This window comes from Rhinatrema bivittatum, chromosome 2 (assembly GCF_901001135.1).
Source record: "Rhinatrema bivittatum chromosome 2, aRhiBiv1.1, whole genome shotgun sequence".
NCBI lineage: Eukaryota > Metazoa > Chordata > Amphibia > Gymnophiona > Rhinatrematidae > Rhinatrema > Rhinatrema bivittatum.
The window spans coordinates 171,093,881-171,109,512 of NC_042616.1; the positions used below are offsets into that span (position 1 = coordinate 171,093,881).

Genomic DNA, 15,632 nt, shown 5'->3' on the forward strand with positions numbered 1-15,632 from the left:
CCAGAGGGATGGTTGATGCAGGCAGGACCCATCTGAGGCAATCCTCAAAACAGTGAGGGCCCCAACTGGGGAACTGGAGGGTTCCCCAGTCAAACTGGGGTGAATGCAACTGGAGCCAGGGCAACCCCAGGACTATCGGGTGCACAGCTTTCTCTAGGACATAACAAATGATGTGCTCCTCATGCAGAAGACCCGTACGAAGGCGTAGAGGGTTGGTGGTATACCCGATGTACCCCAGCAAAGGTTCCCCATAGTTGGAGGAGATATATGGGGCCAATCATGGGCATTGGTGGGAAGTTGAAGTTCCTTTACTAGAGCACAGGTAATAAAGTTCCCTCCACCCCCAGAATCCACCAGGGCAAATGTAGAAAATTCTCAGCCTTCCTCTCCAATGGATACTCGGAGTGTCAGTATGGGGGCTGTTTCAGTGCAGCCTAGGAGCATGTCCCCTCCAGCACCTAGGCTGGTCCATTTCCTGGCTTCTGTGGGCAACTATCCACCAGATACCCCCTCTCACCGCAGAAGAAGCAGAGACCAAGGCAGCGACAGCAAAATTTCTCCTCGGCCGAAATATGGGTTCGGCCCAGCTGCATAGATTCCTCTGGATGTCCTGTGATGGCAGTTTCCTGAGCCATTGGGAAGAGTGGTCAGGAAAAGGAGGATGCCAGGGGCACGTGCCTGCGAGGACCTCAAAGTTCCTGGGCTCGCTGTTGGAAATGCCGGTCGATCCGGCCCGTTAAATCGATCAGGGCATCTAGAGACTCTGGTAGAGGTTGATGCCACCTATAGAGGAAGGTCCCAATAGGATTTCGTCATCAGGAGGCGGATGCAGGTAATGAAGACCCAACTGGATCTTCACCTATACCAGCCCTCATTCCCCACAGGTTGAGCCCTTGGGTGCCTAAGCCAGCAGGTGTGGGTCTCAGATGAAGATGATCATTGAAGGCAGAAGCGAAGTCAGGAGTTCTAGAGGTTCGGGCCAGCAGCAGGCAGGAGAATCCAGGAAGGCAGGCTGCTAGCAAGAAGGCAGGTGGCTAGGAAGAAGAGTCGATGAGCAAGCAGATGGTCAGGGCAGGCGGCAGATGAAGTGGAACCTAGGGACGAACCAAGTCAATACATATTAGGTAGGTATAGCAGGTAGATGGAGCAGTAACACTAAGACCTCTGTGATGGTATAAGGGGTATAACATGGTAGTAGGAACAGTCAGGACCATGTGGTGGTATAAGTATTAAGTAGGCGTATGGCACAACTTGCATGTCCCCTATGTTGGCATAAGGAGTATGGCATAGGCAAATGCCAGCAAGCCTACTGTGGTGGCATAAGGGACATGGCAGGTAGGCATGTGCTAGCAAATCCCTTTTGGTAGAGTTAGGGGCATAGCACCTAGACATCAGGCAGTAAGTCCTTATGCTAGTAGGGATAGGTTGGATTAGAAAAATGCTTCACTATGATACCTTGTTTCCTTGATAACGTGTACTTCCAAGGTCTAACAAGTCAAACATGACTCACTGGGCTGGCTGCTAATAGCTATACTGTAACAATTCCTTGCTGACTGTTTTATATCTGTTCTTCTCCATATATTATAATGGTCATTGAAATGAATGGGAGAAAACCAAATGAAATAAATAGGATATGCTTAATTCAGGGGTTCCTTTCAATTAATTTCAGGGATCCGAAAGAAAAAAAGGTAGACACAATTCATTTTGGAATGTTCATTCATGTTAAATGAATTCACATCACTAACTGCTGGATGAATCCCTGTAGGACTTTGGAAAGAAGGGGACATCAAAGTGTTTAGAAAAGTATATGGATGAAGTTTTATTAGTATTTTATGATATTTTGTTTTTTTTAATTGGATGTATATGATATGTGTTTTGTTTTATTAGATTTAAGATAGTAATCCTCACTGAATGTTCAATACCAGGAAGTTGTGAAATATAAGATTTTATTAAAGAAAATAAAAAAAATTCTCATCAGAATCTCTTAAGACATCACATGAACATAAACATAGTGTGACTATACTGTAAAGTTGAATGCTGGACTGTGGGAAGAAGAGATTTTAAAACAGAGGTTTTTCTGTACTACAAAGCTAATAACCTTTTATTCTAAAAAAAAGTGTGAAAAATGTAAGAAATAAAATATATTAGGGCATAAAAAGAAAGCTAGACAACAAATAAAACCAAAAAATCAAATAAAAAAAATTTAGAAAATGGCAAGTTTATATTTTGAAGAATCTAGTTCCAAGGTGGCCAACTCTGGTCCTCATAAGCCACAAACAGATCTGGTTTTCAGGATATCCATGTATTTATTTCAGAATTCATAAACCTCCCAATTCAAAGTACTTGGTGGATAACAATTTACATACATATTAAGTACATAAAACTAAAATAAAATAATATCACAGAGACATAAAAACATGAACTAAAAAGAAAATAATAGATGATTTAAATAATCATATACAAATTAAGTATATAAAATCATGACATAAAATGAAATCTTAAGAAATATACATAGAGTGAAAAATAGAAAACAGACAGTGTCTGGATTATAACAGTTGCCTCCATATTTATACCTCATTGTCAAATGGTTGTTTGAAATAAAAAGCATTTACTTGCTTCCTGAAAGTGGTATAACATTGATGCTCCGAATTTCCTCTGGCAGAATATTGCATAGTATAGAGCCAACTACATAAAAAGTTCTTCTTGGTTTTAACTAAATGCGCCTGATGAACTGTAGGAATATGTGGCAAAATATAGGCACTTTTTTTCATTTCTTACTAAAGCTTAACCCAAGTGTTTGCATACCACCTGGATATTTAAGTGTTGAACATAGTTCTGTGCTTCTATCAGTGTTCTTGATAAAATTAAGGACTGCACAGTTTATGTAAAATAGCAGGATGAACTAGATCAGAGGCTGCCAATTCTGGTGCTCGAGTAACAAAGGTCTGTTTTTCAGGATATCCATAATGAATATGCATGAGATATATTTTCATACAATGCATATTAAAGTACAGCTAAAACTTAATTTTAAACTGTGAATAAGTCTGACTGCACTGCTTTCTCATTTTTTCCCCAACCAATTTGAATTTTTGACCACAATGGCATTAGCATTTGACCCAAGCTTGCATCTATTTTTTAAACCTATTAAAATCTGGCAGTAAGTAAGTCTTTCCTCATCAAATAGAATGCAGGGAGACTGTGAGTATTATGCTTATCTATTTCTGACTGAAATGCACTACTAAATGCTTTCTATATCATATGCTATTAAGCCCCCAAAAGAAAATCCCAAATAAAAAGACACTCTCTCAATGCTTTTGCCACTTCTTAGCTGCCCTAAGTAAACAGGTCGTATTGGTATCTTTATTCTTTCATCAATACCACATTCCATATAGACAAAATCATTTTCAGTTCTGCCTTCTAGACGAAGTAAAAGCACTCTCACCTGCTTTTCTTTCCATACATCTCCATTTAGCCAGAAAGAATTTAGATCAGTTACAGATCTCTGGCTGAAACACTGATCTATTTTACTTTTGTGAATAAGTTTATCTAAACCTTCTTTTCTCCCAAGATAGAAATGTGCTATAGGTTGTTTGGAATGGCACATGTATCCATACTTCCCTCGAAAGGAATTCCTCATTGATGTAACATATTTTTCCATGTTTTTGAAATCCTGATCTAACTGGTTAAGTGAATGTGTCCAGAACAATAGTGAGGCTAGGAAGTAAGGCTCTGGATTTTGATAATTTGGACCTACTTCCTGAAGGACTTCTCTGAGGCGTAATTTCAGGGTTTTAATAGGACATATGAGTTCAGATTTTGGTTTAATGCAACTGAGAACTATATTTGCTAAAATAAAATTTAATTTTTCTTTCTTGTTTGTACTGCATTGATTCTTAGTCAAGAAGCTATATGCATATGCTATGTCTTCTATTTTGGCAGCACCTTTTTCATAGTTGAGATATTCCAGCAGCCCAGAAAACCGGTCAGCCTTGTCAGCCTCCAGGGCTATCCTATACTGCTCTAGTTGTAGCTGCAGGCTCAGCTTACATTCAGTGGATTTCTCTCTCAGCTGCTTTAGATCTGAAGGACAGAATAGGTTTGTGTATCGCCTGAAACATTTTAAAACCTTCCCACGTATATTGAGCTCCATTGTTTCCTTTAAAAAGTTCCTAAGTTTCAAATGAACAAAGTAATCTTCAAAAAAGTCAAATGCCTTTTTCAAACATAATTTTATGTTACTTAAATAGTAATTATAATCACTGATTGCAACATAAAATTCTTCATCATTTCTGTCCTGGGTAGATCTTGGAATATCACCTTTTCCTGACAGGTACTGTAGCAGCTGCTTTTTAGACAGCTCGTCATTTTTGATAAAACAAGGCACTAGCTCTAGAATGTCAACTGTATATAGACAGACCTCAATCTCTCCCAGATAGCCAGCTGTATTGTAAATGTCATACTTCCTTTTAGACTTTTGGTACAGGCAATCAACTCTTTCTGTTCCTTTTCTTTCACTTTGTTCCTGGCATTCCTTAAAGGCTTTCGAAGCACAGATAGAAATATCAAGAAGAAACTTCAGTTCTTCAACAGTTACAGCATTCCTTTTTGTATTTTCATCCAGCCAAAACTTTAACTGGGTTTTATAAATTTGGCCCAATGTATCTGACACAAAAGAATTGTCAGGGGCAATTTGTTTTGCTTTTTTGGCCCAATCAAGGGCAAGGCTGAAATCTTTCTCCTTAATATACAAGTGTCTAGCTAAGGCTTGGCAGATAAATGGGTTTTGGTTAAATCTAACAGTTCCCTCACTTAAAACACTTTTAACTTCAGCATTTCCTTCCTCTTTCTGTATTGCTTCAATTAAGGGAGAAAACAATGTGTTTGTTTTATCACCATGTTCTTTCCGACATCTAGAATACAGCATACTTTGCATATCTTGTACAAGTCTGTCCCTTCCTATTCCAATATCATAAAATAAATTTGTCCCTAAAAAGTTTAGCATAATTTCACTTTTATGCAAATGATTAGTGGTTTTCAGTTCTTCAAGACACTGATTAGCTATCAGTGGATGAATTATACGTACACCCGTGTACCTGCCATATTCTTCTACTTCAGTGCGTATAATAATGGTAGAATAGGTTCCCATCTTGTCTTCTAAGTATTCTCTACCCCAGAAAGTTCTTTTAGCAGTTATTCCTAGAAATTCCTCACTCTGTGAAACAGAAATAGTGGAATCTTTAACGAAAGAGTTTAATAATGCTAGGAAAGAAATAAATTGTGCTTGCTTACTAGTACTACTCAAACCCTTTAGTATGTTTCTAACTACATTTTCTATATACTCTTTATCAAAATTACTTTTCATGATCATAAAGGAATAAAAATCTTCAGGCTGTTGATGCTGCTCTTCAATTTCTTTAAGCTTTTCTTCAAAAGACCTTTGTTCCTTGGGAGACAGAGAGTGCATCAGGGCAACACTATCAGTAGAATGTTCTTTTGAGCTTCTCTCAGGATTCTGGGATCTTAAACAGTTCAGAATGATCACTAATGGACATTCATGCCTAATATATTTTTCAGCTACGGTTGCCTGAATGGAATTTTGCAAAATGTAGACATTTTCTTCTTCTTCAAAATCATCCACAAGAAGTAATACAGGCAAGTAATCTTGCTGCTTTGCTGATCCATAAGTGATTAAATTGGTAACCTGTCTTCCAATTTCTACAAAATCAACTGTTTTGTTTTTTAGAATTGCACATCTAAATGTTTTTCTTAACTCCCAGAGGACATGCATAGCTAAAGTAGTGCCTCCACAACCGGGATGATGATACAGAGTGATTATTTTTACACATGTTTGCTTGGGACTTTGAGACAATGATTTAATCAGAATTTCAAGTTTTTCATATCTGTCTCTTTTAATAAAGGGTCCAGAATAATTTTTGGAAGAAAAATAAAAGTTCCACCATGATACTTTACCACCTCGATAAAAATGTTCTTCTTGACATTTCTTGAATTTATCAAACGTAGTTGTATCCTTTTCTATCTCTGTGTGCTGACATTCATTCTCACAGAGAATTTCTAGAGCTGTCATGAAGTCTTCATCTTTCTTTTGCAGAACTGTAGAGGAGGAACCTGATGATGGCAAAAATCGCATAGCTGATTGTGTTACAGACTTTAATTTTAGAACAGTACCATTTATCTCTTCAAGACTTAAGTTAGAAATACACCTGTCTGCAATTTCATCTGCACTTATAGATCTGCCTGCTAGAAGGTCTTTCCATGTCATACAAGTTTGCTCACCTTCACAAATGCATAGTATGTCATCAGTTCCTTTCATTTCTTGATAAAAAGTACAGAATGTTTCAAGAATGGGATCTCCTGGATCTTCTACTATGGACAACAGCAAAAACACTACTAAAAATTTCCCTCTTGGCATTATGTCTTCTCGTGAAAGAAAAGAGATCAGTTTCCGTACTGTGCCAGCTCTTTCTCTGTGCCACAATTTAGGTGAGAGAGGATGATACTCTGAACTATTAAGGTCTGACCTACCATTGCAGAAAATCCAGCTGGTTTGTTTAAAGAGATTTAGGTTCTCAATTTTTTCAAAGGTTGATTTATCAATGTCTTTATATTGATCAGGAAAATGAAGATTCGCTGCTCGATTTTTGCTGTAAGACTTGCACACACCATTGCTCATTGAGTCAGGATCAAATTCAAGTACAGCAAACCATTGTATTTCTTTCAGAAATTCAAGATGCTTTATTTGACATTCATGAGACTTGTTAGCTATTAAGATATTATAGTTATAGTAAGAATCATCTAGTGTGTCTTTGTTACCTGTGAGTAGGCTAACAAGTCTTGAACCCTCATTTCCTCTTTTTGATTTTTCACTTTGTTTTTCTTCTGCAGTTTTTCGAGAATCATCTAATGATGCCAGGTTTGCGAGAAATGATTTGTACTCACTATCTTTTTTTCTGACATTAGCAAGGATGTCTTTAGAGCTTGCGCCATCTCGAATAAAGCAAGAAAGTTCTATGCTCTTCTTCCATCCTTTGTCTGTAAAGGTTTGTTGATATGTGGAGAATAATATTGACTTACAGAAGGAGTACTGTGGAACCACATCTACTTCAATGACAAATTTACCAGAGAGAGTGTTATTCTGATGCAATACATCTATAAATCTTGGTGGTCGAATACAATTTTGTGCTGCATTGTGGTCATCTGGTTTAAAGTACTGCTTCATCATTTGATGGAACCAGTCAATAAACACAACTTTATTATTATGCTGTACACCTATAATTTCACCATGTGGTTTGTCCTTTACTCCTAAATGAATAGTACCATTGCTACGGGAGTTCATACATGCTGCTGCAAATCTGAAGACCTCATTGCAAAATTTCATCTTCATATCTTCTTCTGTGGCATTCTGAGTGTTTGTGAAAAGTTTAAACTCATGCACTGGATCAATAAGATTCATTGGCCCTGATTCAGGAAGACATATAATATGATGTTCTAAATATCGTTTGCAGTCATGAAACTTATCAAATGGATATGGCATACATGATGGATTTAATTGACTGTTTTCTAAAAGTTGTTTGGTGTCACAGTTTAGAACATCTACTTGATCAACATCTTCTTGAGCAAACTTTCCAGTGGCCTTTGATGGTTCAAGCACTTTTACATTTAATGTACTGTTAATAGCAATCTCTGTTTTTTTATTCTTCTTTCTGCCTTGCTTTTTATTTACTACAACTTCCTTTTCTGTTTTTTCTTCTAGCTTCTTTGGTTTTTCTAATGGCCCAGCAGTTTCACTTGTGCAATCATGTGGAAATTTATTAAGTTCTCTAAGCTTCTGTATAATAGTAAGAGCAGGTCCATGTTTAAAGCCCATGTCTATAAGATCTTTTTTAGTTAAGGTTTTTAGTACTGAGCCTGTTATTTCTTGAATGTACAGGATTTCTCCATATTTATCATCTAGCTTTACATTCTTGGTTACCCAATATTTCACATGTTCTTTGGTCCAGTCATCCATAGTTTCAGGTAACTCTGTTGTAGTATTCATTTTTATTTTTATGTTGTCCTTCAAAGAAAGAAAAGTAATAACAAAATAAGAAAGATAATAACATAGGTAGTTTAAACTATTAGTACAGAAAAAGAGGTGCAAAACCACAAATTAATACAAAGGTAGATTCTTCTAGGAATGACCAAAAATAAATAGTCAATTATGCTATGCAAAGAATAACTCATAAATAATAAATATTAGCTAAATAAACTATAAATATATAAATTAATATAAAAATATAAGAAAGAGGTAAAATATATTACTTTGTTAAATAATTAAAATGCATATATTAAAATTGTAAGACCTACATATTAAAACTGAAGACCCAACCTGGTTATATTTCAGCAATAATGCATGTATCAGTGGTCAATAATTACCATATTATGCATTCATTAAAAATCACAAATATTTAGGAAAATCCAGATAACCGGTACATTTATAAAGAATAAAGATAATAAGAAATCAATTTTTCAAATAGATAAAAATTAGTAAGAAAATTCATAATTCTCAACTAAAAAATATAATATATATTGCACACAGCATACCTAATCAGAAAGTACAAGGTGTATCGGTGAAAGCAGGTTCACAATTGGTAGAGGATGGAAAGGTTCATGTAAACAATCTGTGAATACTAAGAAAAATATGAAATGGAAAAAGTAAAATTAAACTGAAAAATTAAAAATGAAAAGATAATAATAATAAAAATATAAAACTCAACATGAAATAAGTTTTAAAATATAAAATTATAAATAATAATAAATAAAATCTCCATCTATGTATATATGCACATATGCACAAGAAAAAGATCCAACAATGCTAGACACTTAAAAAATATCAATATATGTGAAAGAGTCTAGCACAAAAGTGAATAAGGATTGTGAGAAAGCATCTAAGGAAAATCTCATATGGTGCCTTAGATAGGCTACTGATGCCTTTAGGGCTACTAATACTCCAACCCCACGATTGTGGATGATGGATATGTTATAATCATTGGTTACCCCAGAGCGTATGATGCTTTCATGATTTGTAAAGCTATCACTGAAATCAGGTATGAGTCCACTAAAGTGGATGTGCTGGTATATAATGTCGTGTTTTACCAGGCTGTTGTGCTCACTGCTATGGCGCCAAGATCATGGATGAAATATCTTCATGCTGTCTGTGTATCAATCCTGACATTGCAATGTTTCGAAAATCAATTCTTCGTCAGGGAATCATAAGCATGATGTCGGCACTTTAAACATTAATCTTGGCACTGTCATAGATACCTGAAATGATAATATGCAACACAATCTTTAAAATGATGCAATAACATCTACGTGTAGACGGAGGTAAACTGTGATGGACACTTACTTAATTTGAAGTGGTCAATAATGCTTCTAAGATTGAGACTCCTTGCGCGCTATAAAAAATGTTAGAGACATCAATAAATGTGCATATAGTAAAGAACAAAGTTAGGTTGAGAAATCTCTTCAAAGCTTACGTGTGCGATCTGGGTCTGCTGCATCCGGCCGATCTGACATTGACAGTCGGCGGCTATAAGACGCTGACTTTTAAAACAAAAAAGTCCCGCCGATTTTGGGAAAGCGGAAATAACGTGTGTGTCCAAAAATGGGCATGTGCATCATAAGGGGGCCATTTTGAATTGGTTGGAAAACACCAGAGTCTAAAAACGGGCTTGTGCGTCATCTGGAGGCCATTTTGGCTGATTGGATAAATCTAAAGTTCCAAAATGGGCTTGTACATCATCATGTACAAATGTCATACAGCAGCCATCTTAAGAAGGTGAAGCCTCCAAAAATGGGCTTGTGCATCATACCGAGGCTATTTTGAATGATTGTGTGAAACCAAAGTTCCAAAAATGGGCTTGTACGTCATACGAGGCCATCTTGAGGAAATCAACAATCACAAAAATAAGCAGATATATCATCACAAGGCACTATGGAAGCACTGAAATCGCAATCCTGAAAAGGTGCTAAATTAATGAAAACCATTCCACTTTTTCATTGAGGCTGAGGGGCTCTATGCTACAGAGCAGGAAAATCCATTGAGTTTCTTTGTAATTGAGGGTAGATTGTCTGTCTCCCCCGCGCCATGCATGTGGAATGTGTTCATTTATCAACCACCGTAAATCTTCAAAGGTGTGGTTGTAAGTTAGGCAATGGGTCACAACCGGTGCTTTTGTATCCTTATTTTTGAGACAACTTTTGTGTTCGGTTAGTTGGGTCCTGATTTTACGTTTTGTACGACCAACGTATATCAACTGGCATGGACATAGAAGACCATATATTACGAAGCTTGTGTTACAGTCAACTTGTCTTCTATGGATTGTGATACCACTTTTAGGATCCGTCCAACTTGTACCTGTGAGTGCTTGTGTACAAAATCCACATTTTTCACATCGAACCTGACCTTCAGCATTTGGACTGAATTTGATAGAGGGAGCAGCTCTTACTACGTGTTGTTTTATATTAACCCCCCTGGAGTAAGAAAACATCGGCGGTGGCTGGAAATTTTGATGTGGACTAAGGACGTGCCAATTTTGTAAGATCACACGTTTGACAAATTGAGTAGAGATTATGTGTGGTAAAACACAAATCAAATTGGTTTCTTGTGGTCTATGTCTATTTTGTAGTAATTGATCCTGGTCTGAAAATATGGCTCATTTGTAAGCCCTTTTAATGCTGTAAACGTTTAATGCAGAAAACGTTGTCTAAGACAATTCGCTTGTGTGAGAAAGTCCTGTTTGCTGGAACACATTCTTTGAATCCATAAGAATTTTCCGACCCGCAGACCCTCTTTGAAACGTCGTGGGTGGTGGCTGTCGAATCTAAGAAAGTTATTCCTATTCGTGGATTTACGGTATAGAGTGGTCTGAATTCCAGTAGATGTTTTCATAATGAGGATGTCAAGAAATGCTAGTTGATTGTAATGGTACGATAAAGTGAACTTTAAATGTAGATGTGCTTGATTGAGCCAAGTGCTAAATTGTAATTGATTGTCTTCTGTGCTCATCCAGATAAAAAATATGTCATCTATATATCTTGACCATTGACTCACATGTGTGAAAAATGATGATGGATAGACTGTGGTTTCTTCGAACTTGGAGACAAATAAACATGCGATGTCAGGAGCTACTGGGGAGCCCATGACCACTCCATGAGTTTGTAGAAAATATTGTTGTTGAAATGCAAAGAAATTATTGAAGAGGACCAATTCTGTTAATGACAATAAAAACTCTGATGGAATGCGTCGAGGTTGTTGTCTAATGCTTCCTCTTGCGGAACATTTGTGTAAAGTGCTTCTACATCTAAGCTGACCAATAATGTTTCTTGAGGTATGGGACCTAGATGGGAAAGCTTTTGTAGCATATCCGATGTACATACGATGAAGCCTGTGTGACAGCAGGTTGTAAAAACGTGTCTAGAAATGTGGCTATAGGCTCAAGGATAGACCCATTAGCAGATGCTATGGGTCTGCATGGTGGATTGTTGACAGTTTTATAGATTTTCAGGACACCATATATGACAGGCATCCGAGGATGCTGTACGTTCAAAAAGTTGAGTTTTTTAACAGTCAAAAAACCTGAAGTTGAGGCTTCTTGTAAGAGTTGAATGATTTTAGCTCGCACTTCAGGGGTTGGATCTGTGGATAATTTTTTATAAAACCCTATATCTTGGAGTTGGCGCCACATCTCCTTCTGGTAATCTTCGCAGTTCATGATAACCACAGCTCTGCCTTTATCTGTGGGCTTAATTATGATCTCTGAATTGTTCGATAAGGCTTGTAATGCTTCATTTTCTCCATGGGATAGATTGTAGAAGTCTCGTGCTCGACGCGATTCCATATGGGCAACATCTGCAAAAACTAACGTTTGAAAAGCTTTAATTTGTGGGTCTATTGGACCTGGTGGTAACTATCTAGATTTAGGTTTAACAATAGACATGTCTTGACATCAGGCTGTGCGGAAAAGTATAGTTTAATCATTAAGGACAGAAAAAATTTATATAGTGCTATTCTACATCGAAACGGGTCATGTTGGTTAGTTGGTACATATGATAAGCCTTTACTTAACACTGATTCTTCATCAGGGGTCAAACTATGATGTGATAAATTTACTAACGGCGATTGTCTTGCTTCTGAGAACGTGTGAATGGTTTGTGCCATGATGTGTCCTCCTCCGATGCATGTGATTGGTTAGTTTTCTTGCCTCGAGCTCGAAAAGGTCTGGACATTTGTTTACGTCTGTCTAAAAAAGGTTTCGTGGATCTGGCATCTGAATGTTCATCTGAGCCGTCTGAGGAATCATCCGAGGCTGCAAAAGTAACTTGTCTAGGTTTAGGGGATGCTTCCTCTTGAGGGTGCAACCAAGAGAAAACATTGTCATTGGCATAGTCATTTTTGTCCCTATTGAATTTAGAAACTTTATTATGTTTAATATCTGTTAGGGATGTGAATCATTTTTTGATGATTTAAAACAATCGTCAGATATATTTAAATCGTCAAAAATCGTTAGAGCCGCGATACAATAACAATTCCCCCGATTTATCGTCAAAAAATCGTAAATCGGGGGAGGGGGGAGGGCGGGAAAACCGGCACACTAAAACCCACCCTGACCCTTTAAAATAAATCCCCCACCCTCCCGAAGCCCCCCAAAATGTTTTAAATTACCTGGGGTCCAGTGGGGGGGGGGTCCCGGCACGATCTCCCGCTCTCGGGCCACGGCTGCGTTAAAAGAAATGGCGCCGGTGGCCCTTTGCCCTTACCATATGACAGGGCAAAGGTAGCACCAGCACCATTTTGGTTCCTGTCACCTGACGTCACGAGTGCAGGAGATCGCTCCCGGACCCCCGCTGGACCCCCAGGGACTTTTGGCCAGCTTAGGGGGCCTCCTGACCCCCACAAGACTTGCCAAAAGTCCAGCGGGGGTCCGGGAGCAACCTCCTGCATGCGGGCCGTATTGCCAATATTCGAAATGGCGCCGGTGCTACTTTTGCCCTCACTATGTCGACATAGTGAGGGCAAAAGTAGCGCCGGCCGTATTGCCAATATTCGAAATGGCGCCGGCGCTACTTTTGCCCTCACTATGTCGACATAGTGAGGGCAAAAATGGCGCCGGTGCCATTTTGCTCTCACTATGTCGACATAGTGAGGGCAAAAGTAGCGCCGGCACCATTTCGAATATTGGCAATACAGCCCGCGTGCAGGAGGTCGCTCCCGGACCCCCGCTGGACTTTTGGCAAGTCTTGTGGGGGTCAGGAGGCCCCCCCAAGCTGGCCAAAAGTCCCTGGGGGTCCAGCGGGGGTCCGGGAGCGATCTCCTGCACTAGTGACGTCGGGTGACAGGAACCAAAATGGCGCCGGCGCTACCTTTGCCCTGTCATATGGTAAGGGCAAAGGGCCACCGGTGCCATTTCTTTTAACGCAGCCATGACCCGAAAGCGGGAGATCGCGCCGGGACCCCCCCCACTGGACCCCAGGTAATTTAAAACATTTTGGGGGGCTTCGGGAGGGTGGGGGATTTATTTTAAAGGGTTGGGGTGGGTTTTAGAGTGCCGGTTTCCCCCTCCTCCCTCGATTTACGATTTTTTACGATTTAAAAAAACCAAAAACCATGACGATCAGATTTCCCTCCCCCCCCAGCCAAAATCGATCGTTAAGACGATCGATCACCCGATTCACATCCCTAATATCTGTTTTGAATTTATGAATGGATTGTTGAAGTTCTTCTAGAGATGATTGGATGGTAATAATGGTGGCACTCTGTATTCGTCCTCTACTACTACAATCTCTGCTTTAATTTCTTCAGAGGTGATTTTAATGTATTCTATAATGAGCAGCATTAAGTCCAGCGAACATTTGTTCAAAATGGCTGCCAATTTAGCTAGAAAATCTGGACGATCGGTGAACATGAGTGGAGCTTTATTCATCCGCAGACCTCTGGGAATAAGTTGCTGCTTGACGTTTTCAATAAGGGGCAGATTTTCAAAGGGGTACGCGCGTAAGGTACGCGCGGATCCCCCAAAAACCTGCTCCAAGTTCCCCCTGCGTGCGCCGAGCCTATGTTGAATAAGCTCGGTGGCGCGCGCAAGCTCCAGGATGGGCGTAAGTCCCAGTGGCGTGTCGGGGGCATGTCACGGCGGCGCATTATTCGTGGGCGGGGCCACAGGTGTGGTTCTGGGCCAGGGGCATTTTGGGGGTGTGGACGAGGCCTCTGAAACTGCCCCGGGCCAGGGAATCGAGCAGCTGGGGCAGGCGTAACTCTTCAAACAAAGGTAGGGGGGTTTAGATAGAGCTGGGGGAGGTGGATTAGGTAGGGGAAGGGAGGGGAAGGTGCGGAGAGGTGGAAGGAAAGTTCCCTCCGAGGCCGCTCTGATTTTGGAGTGGCCTCGGAGAGAAAGGTTGCAGGCTGCGCAGCTCGGCGCGCACAGGCTGCCGATTTTGCACAGCCTTGCGCGTGCCGACCCCGGATTTTAATCTATTTAATCTATTAAAATCCGGCGTACTCTTGTTCGAGCAGGCGTACTTTATTAAAATCTACCCCTAAGTGTAACCCCATGTATCTCCGCTCTAGCATTTCTTTTATATAACTTCATGAGATCTCCTAAGAGGTCTAAAGCGGGTGGTGGAGTGGCCGCGTTAGAAAATAATGAAGCTTCTTGGGCTATGGAGGCTATATAATCCGCTGAGTAGCTAAAGGTGCCCTTCCAGTCTGTTGCCGCCATGAGGAACAAGGAATATATTGTATAAATACACAAGAAAAAGATCCAACAATGCTAGACACTTAAAAAATATCAATATATGTGAAAGAGTCTAGCACAAAAGTGAATAAGGATTATGAGAAAGCATCTAGGGAAAACCTCATATGGTGCCTTAGATAGGCTACTGATGCCTATAGGGCTACTAATATTCCAACCCCAACTTGCACTCACAGGTACAAGTTGGACGGATCCTAAAAGTGGTATCACAATCCATAGAAGACAACAAGTTGACTGTAACACAAGCTTCGTAATATATGGTCTTGTATGTCAATGCCAGTTGATATATGTTGGTCGTACAAAATGTAAAATCAGGACCCGACTAACTGAACACAAAAGTCGACTCAAAAATAAGGATACAAAAGCACCGGTTGTGACCCATTGCCTAACTTACAACCACACCTTTGAAGATTTACGATGGTTGATAATTGAACACATTCCACATGAGTGGTGCGGGGGAGACAGACAATCCTCCCTCAAATACAAAGAAAATCAATGGATTTTCCGGCTCTGTAGCGTAGAGCCCCTTGGCCTCAATGAAAAAGTGGAATGGTTTTCATTAATTTAGCAATGTTTCAGGATTGCGATTTCAGTGCTTCCACAGCGCCTTGTGATGATATATCTGCTTATTTTTGTGATTGTTGATTTCCTGAAGATGGCCTCGGTATGACGTACAAGCCCATTTTTGGAGCTTTGGGTTCACACAATCATTCAACATAGCCGCGGTATGACGCACAAGCAGATTTTTGGAGGCTTCACCTTCTTAAGATGGCTGCTGTATGACGTACAAGCCCATTTTTGGAACTTTAGGTTTATCCAATC

General features: G+C 39.5%; 1 protein-coding gene across 6 annotated transcripts in view; it reads right to left on the reverse strand.

The window, feature by feature from the left end:
• Window positions 1–1,929: 1,929 nt before the first annotated feature.
• The window catches only part of LOC115084259 (sterile alpha motif domain-containing protein 9-like), a 49,977-nt gene continuing 36,274 nt past the window's right edge, over window positions 1,930–15,632 (reverse strand). For 2 of the 6 annotated variants that reach the window (XM_029588883.1, XM_029588886.1), the window contains exons 3-4: window positions 8,602–8,687; window positions 1,930–8,074 (exon numbers count right to left, since the gene is read on the reverse strand). In XM_029588883.1, coding sequence (XP_029444743.1) covers window positions 3,239–8,056 — 4,818 coding nt within the window. In that variant the 5' untranslated portion in view covers window positions 8,057–8,074; window positions 8,602–8,687 and the 3' untranslated portion in view covers window positions 1,930–3,238. Of the gene's footprint in view, window positions 8,075–8,601; window positions 8,688–9,153; window positions 9,322–9,406; window positions 9,456–15,632 lie in introns of all 6 variants that reach the window. The other 4 variants (XM_029588885.1, XM_029588889.1, XM_029588888.1 and 1 more) reach the window with 4 other exon arrangements.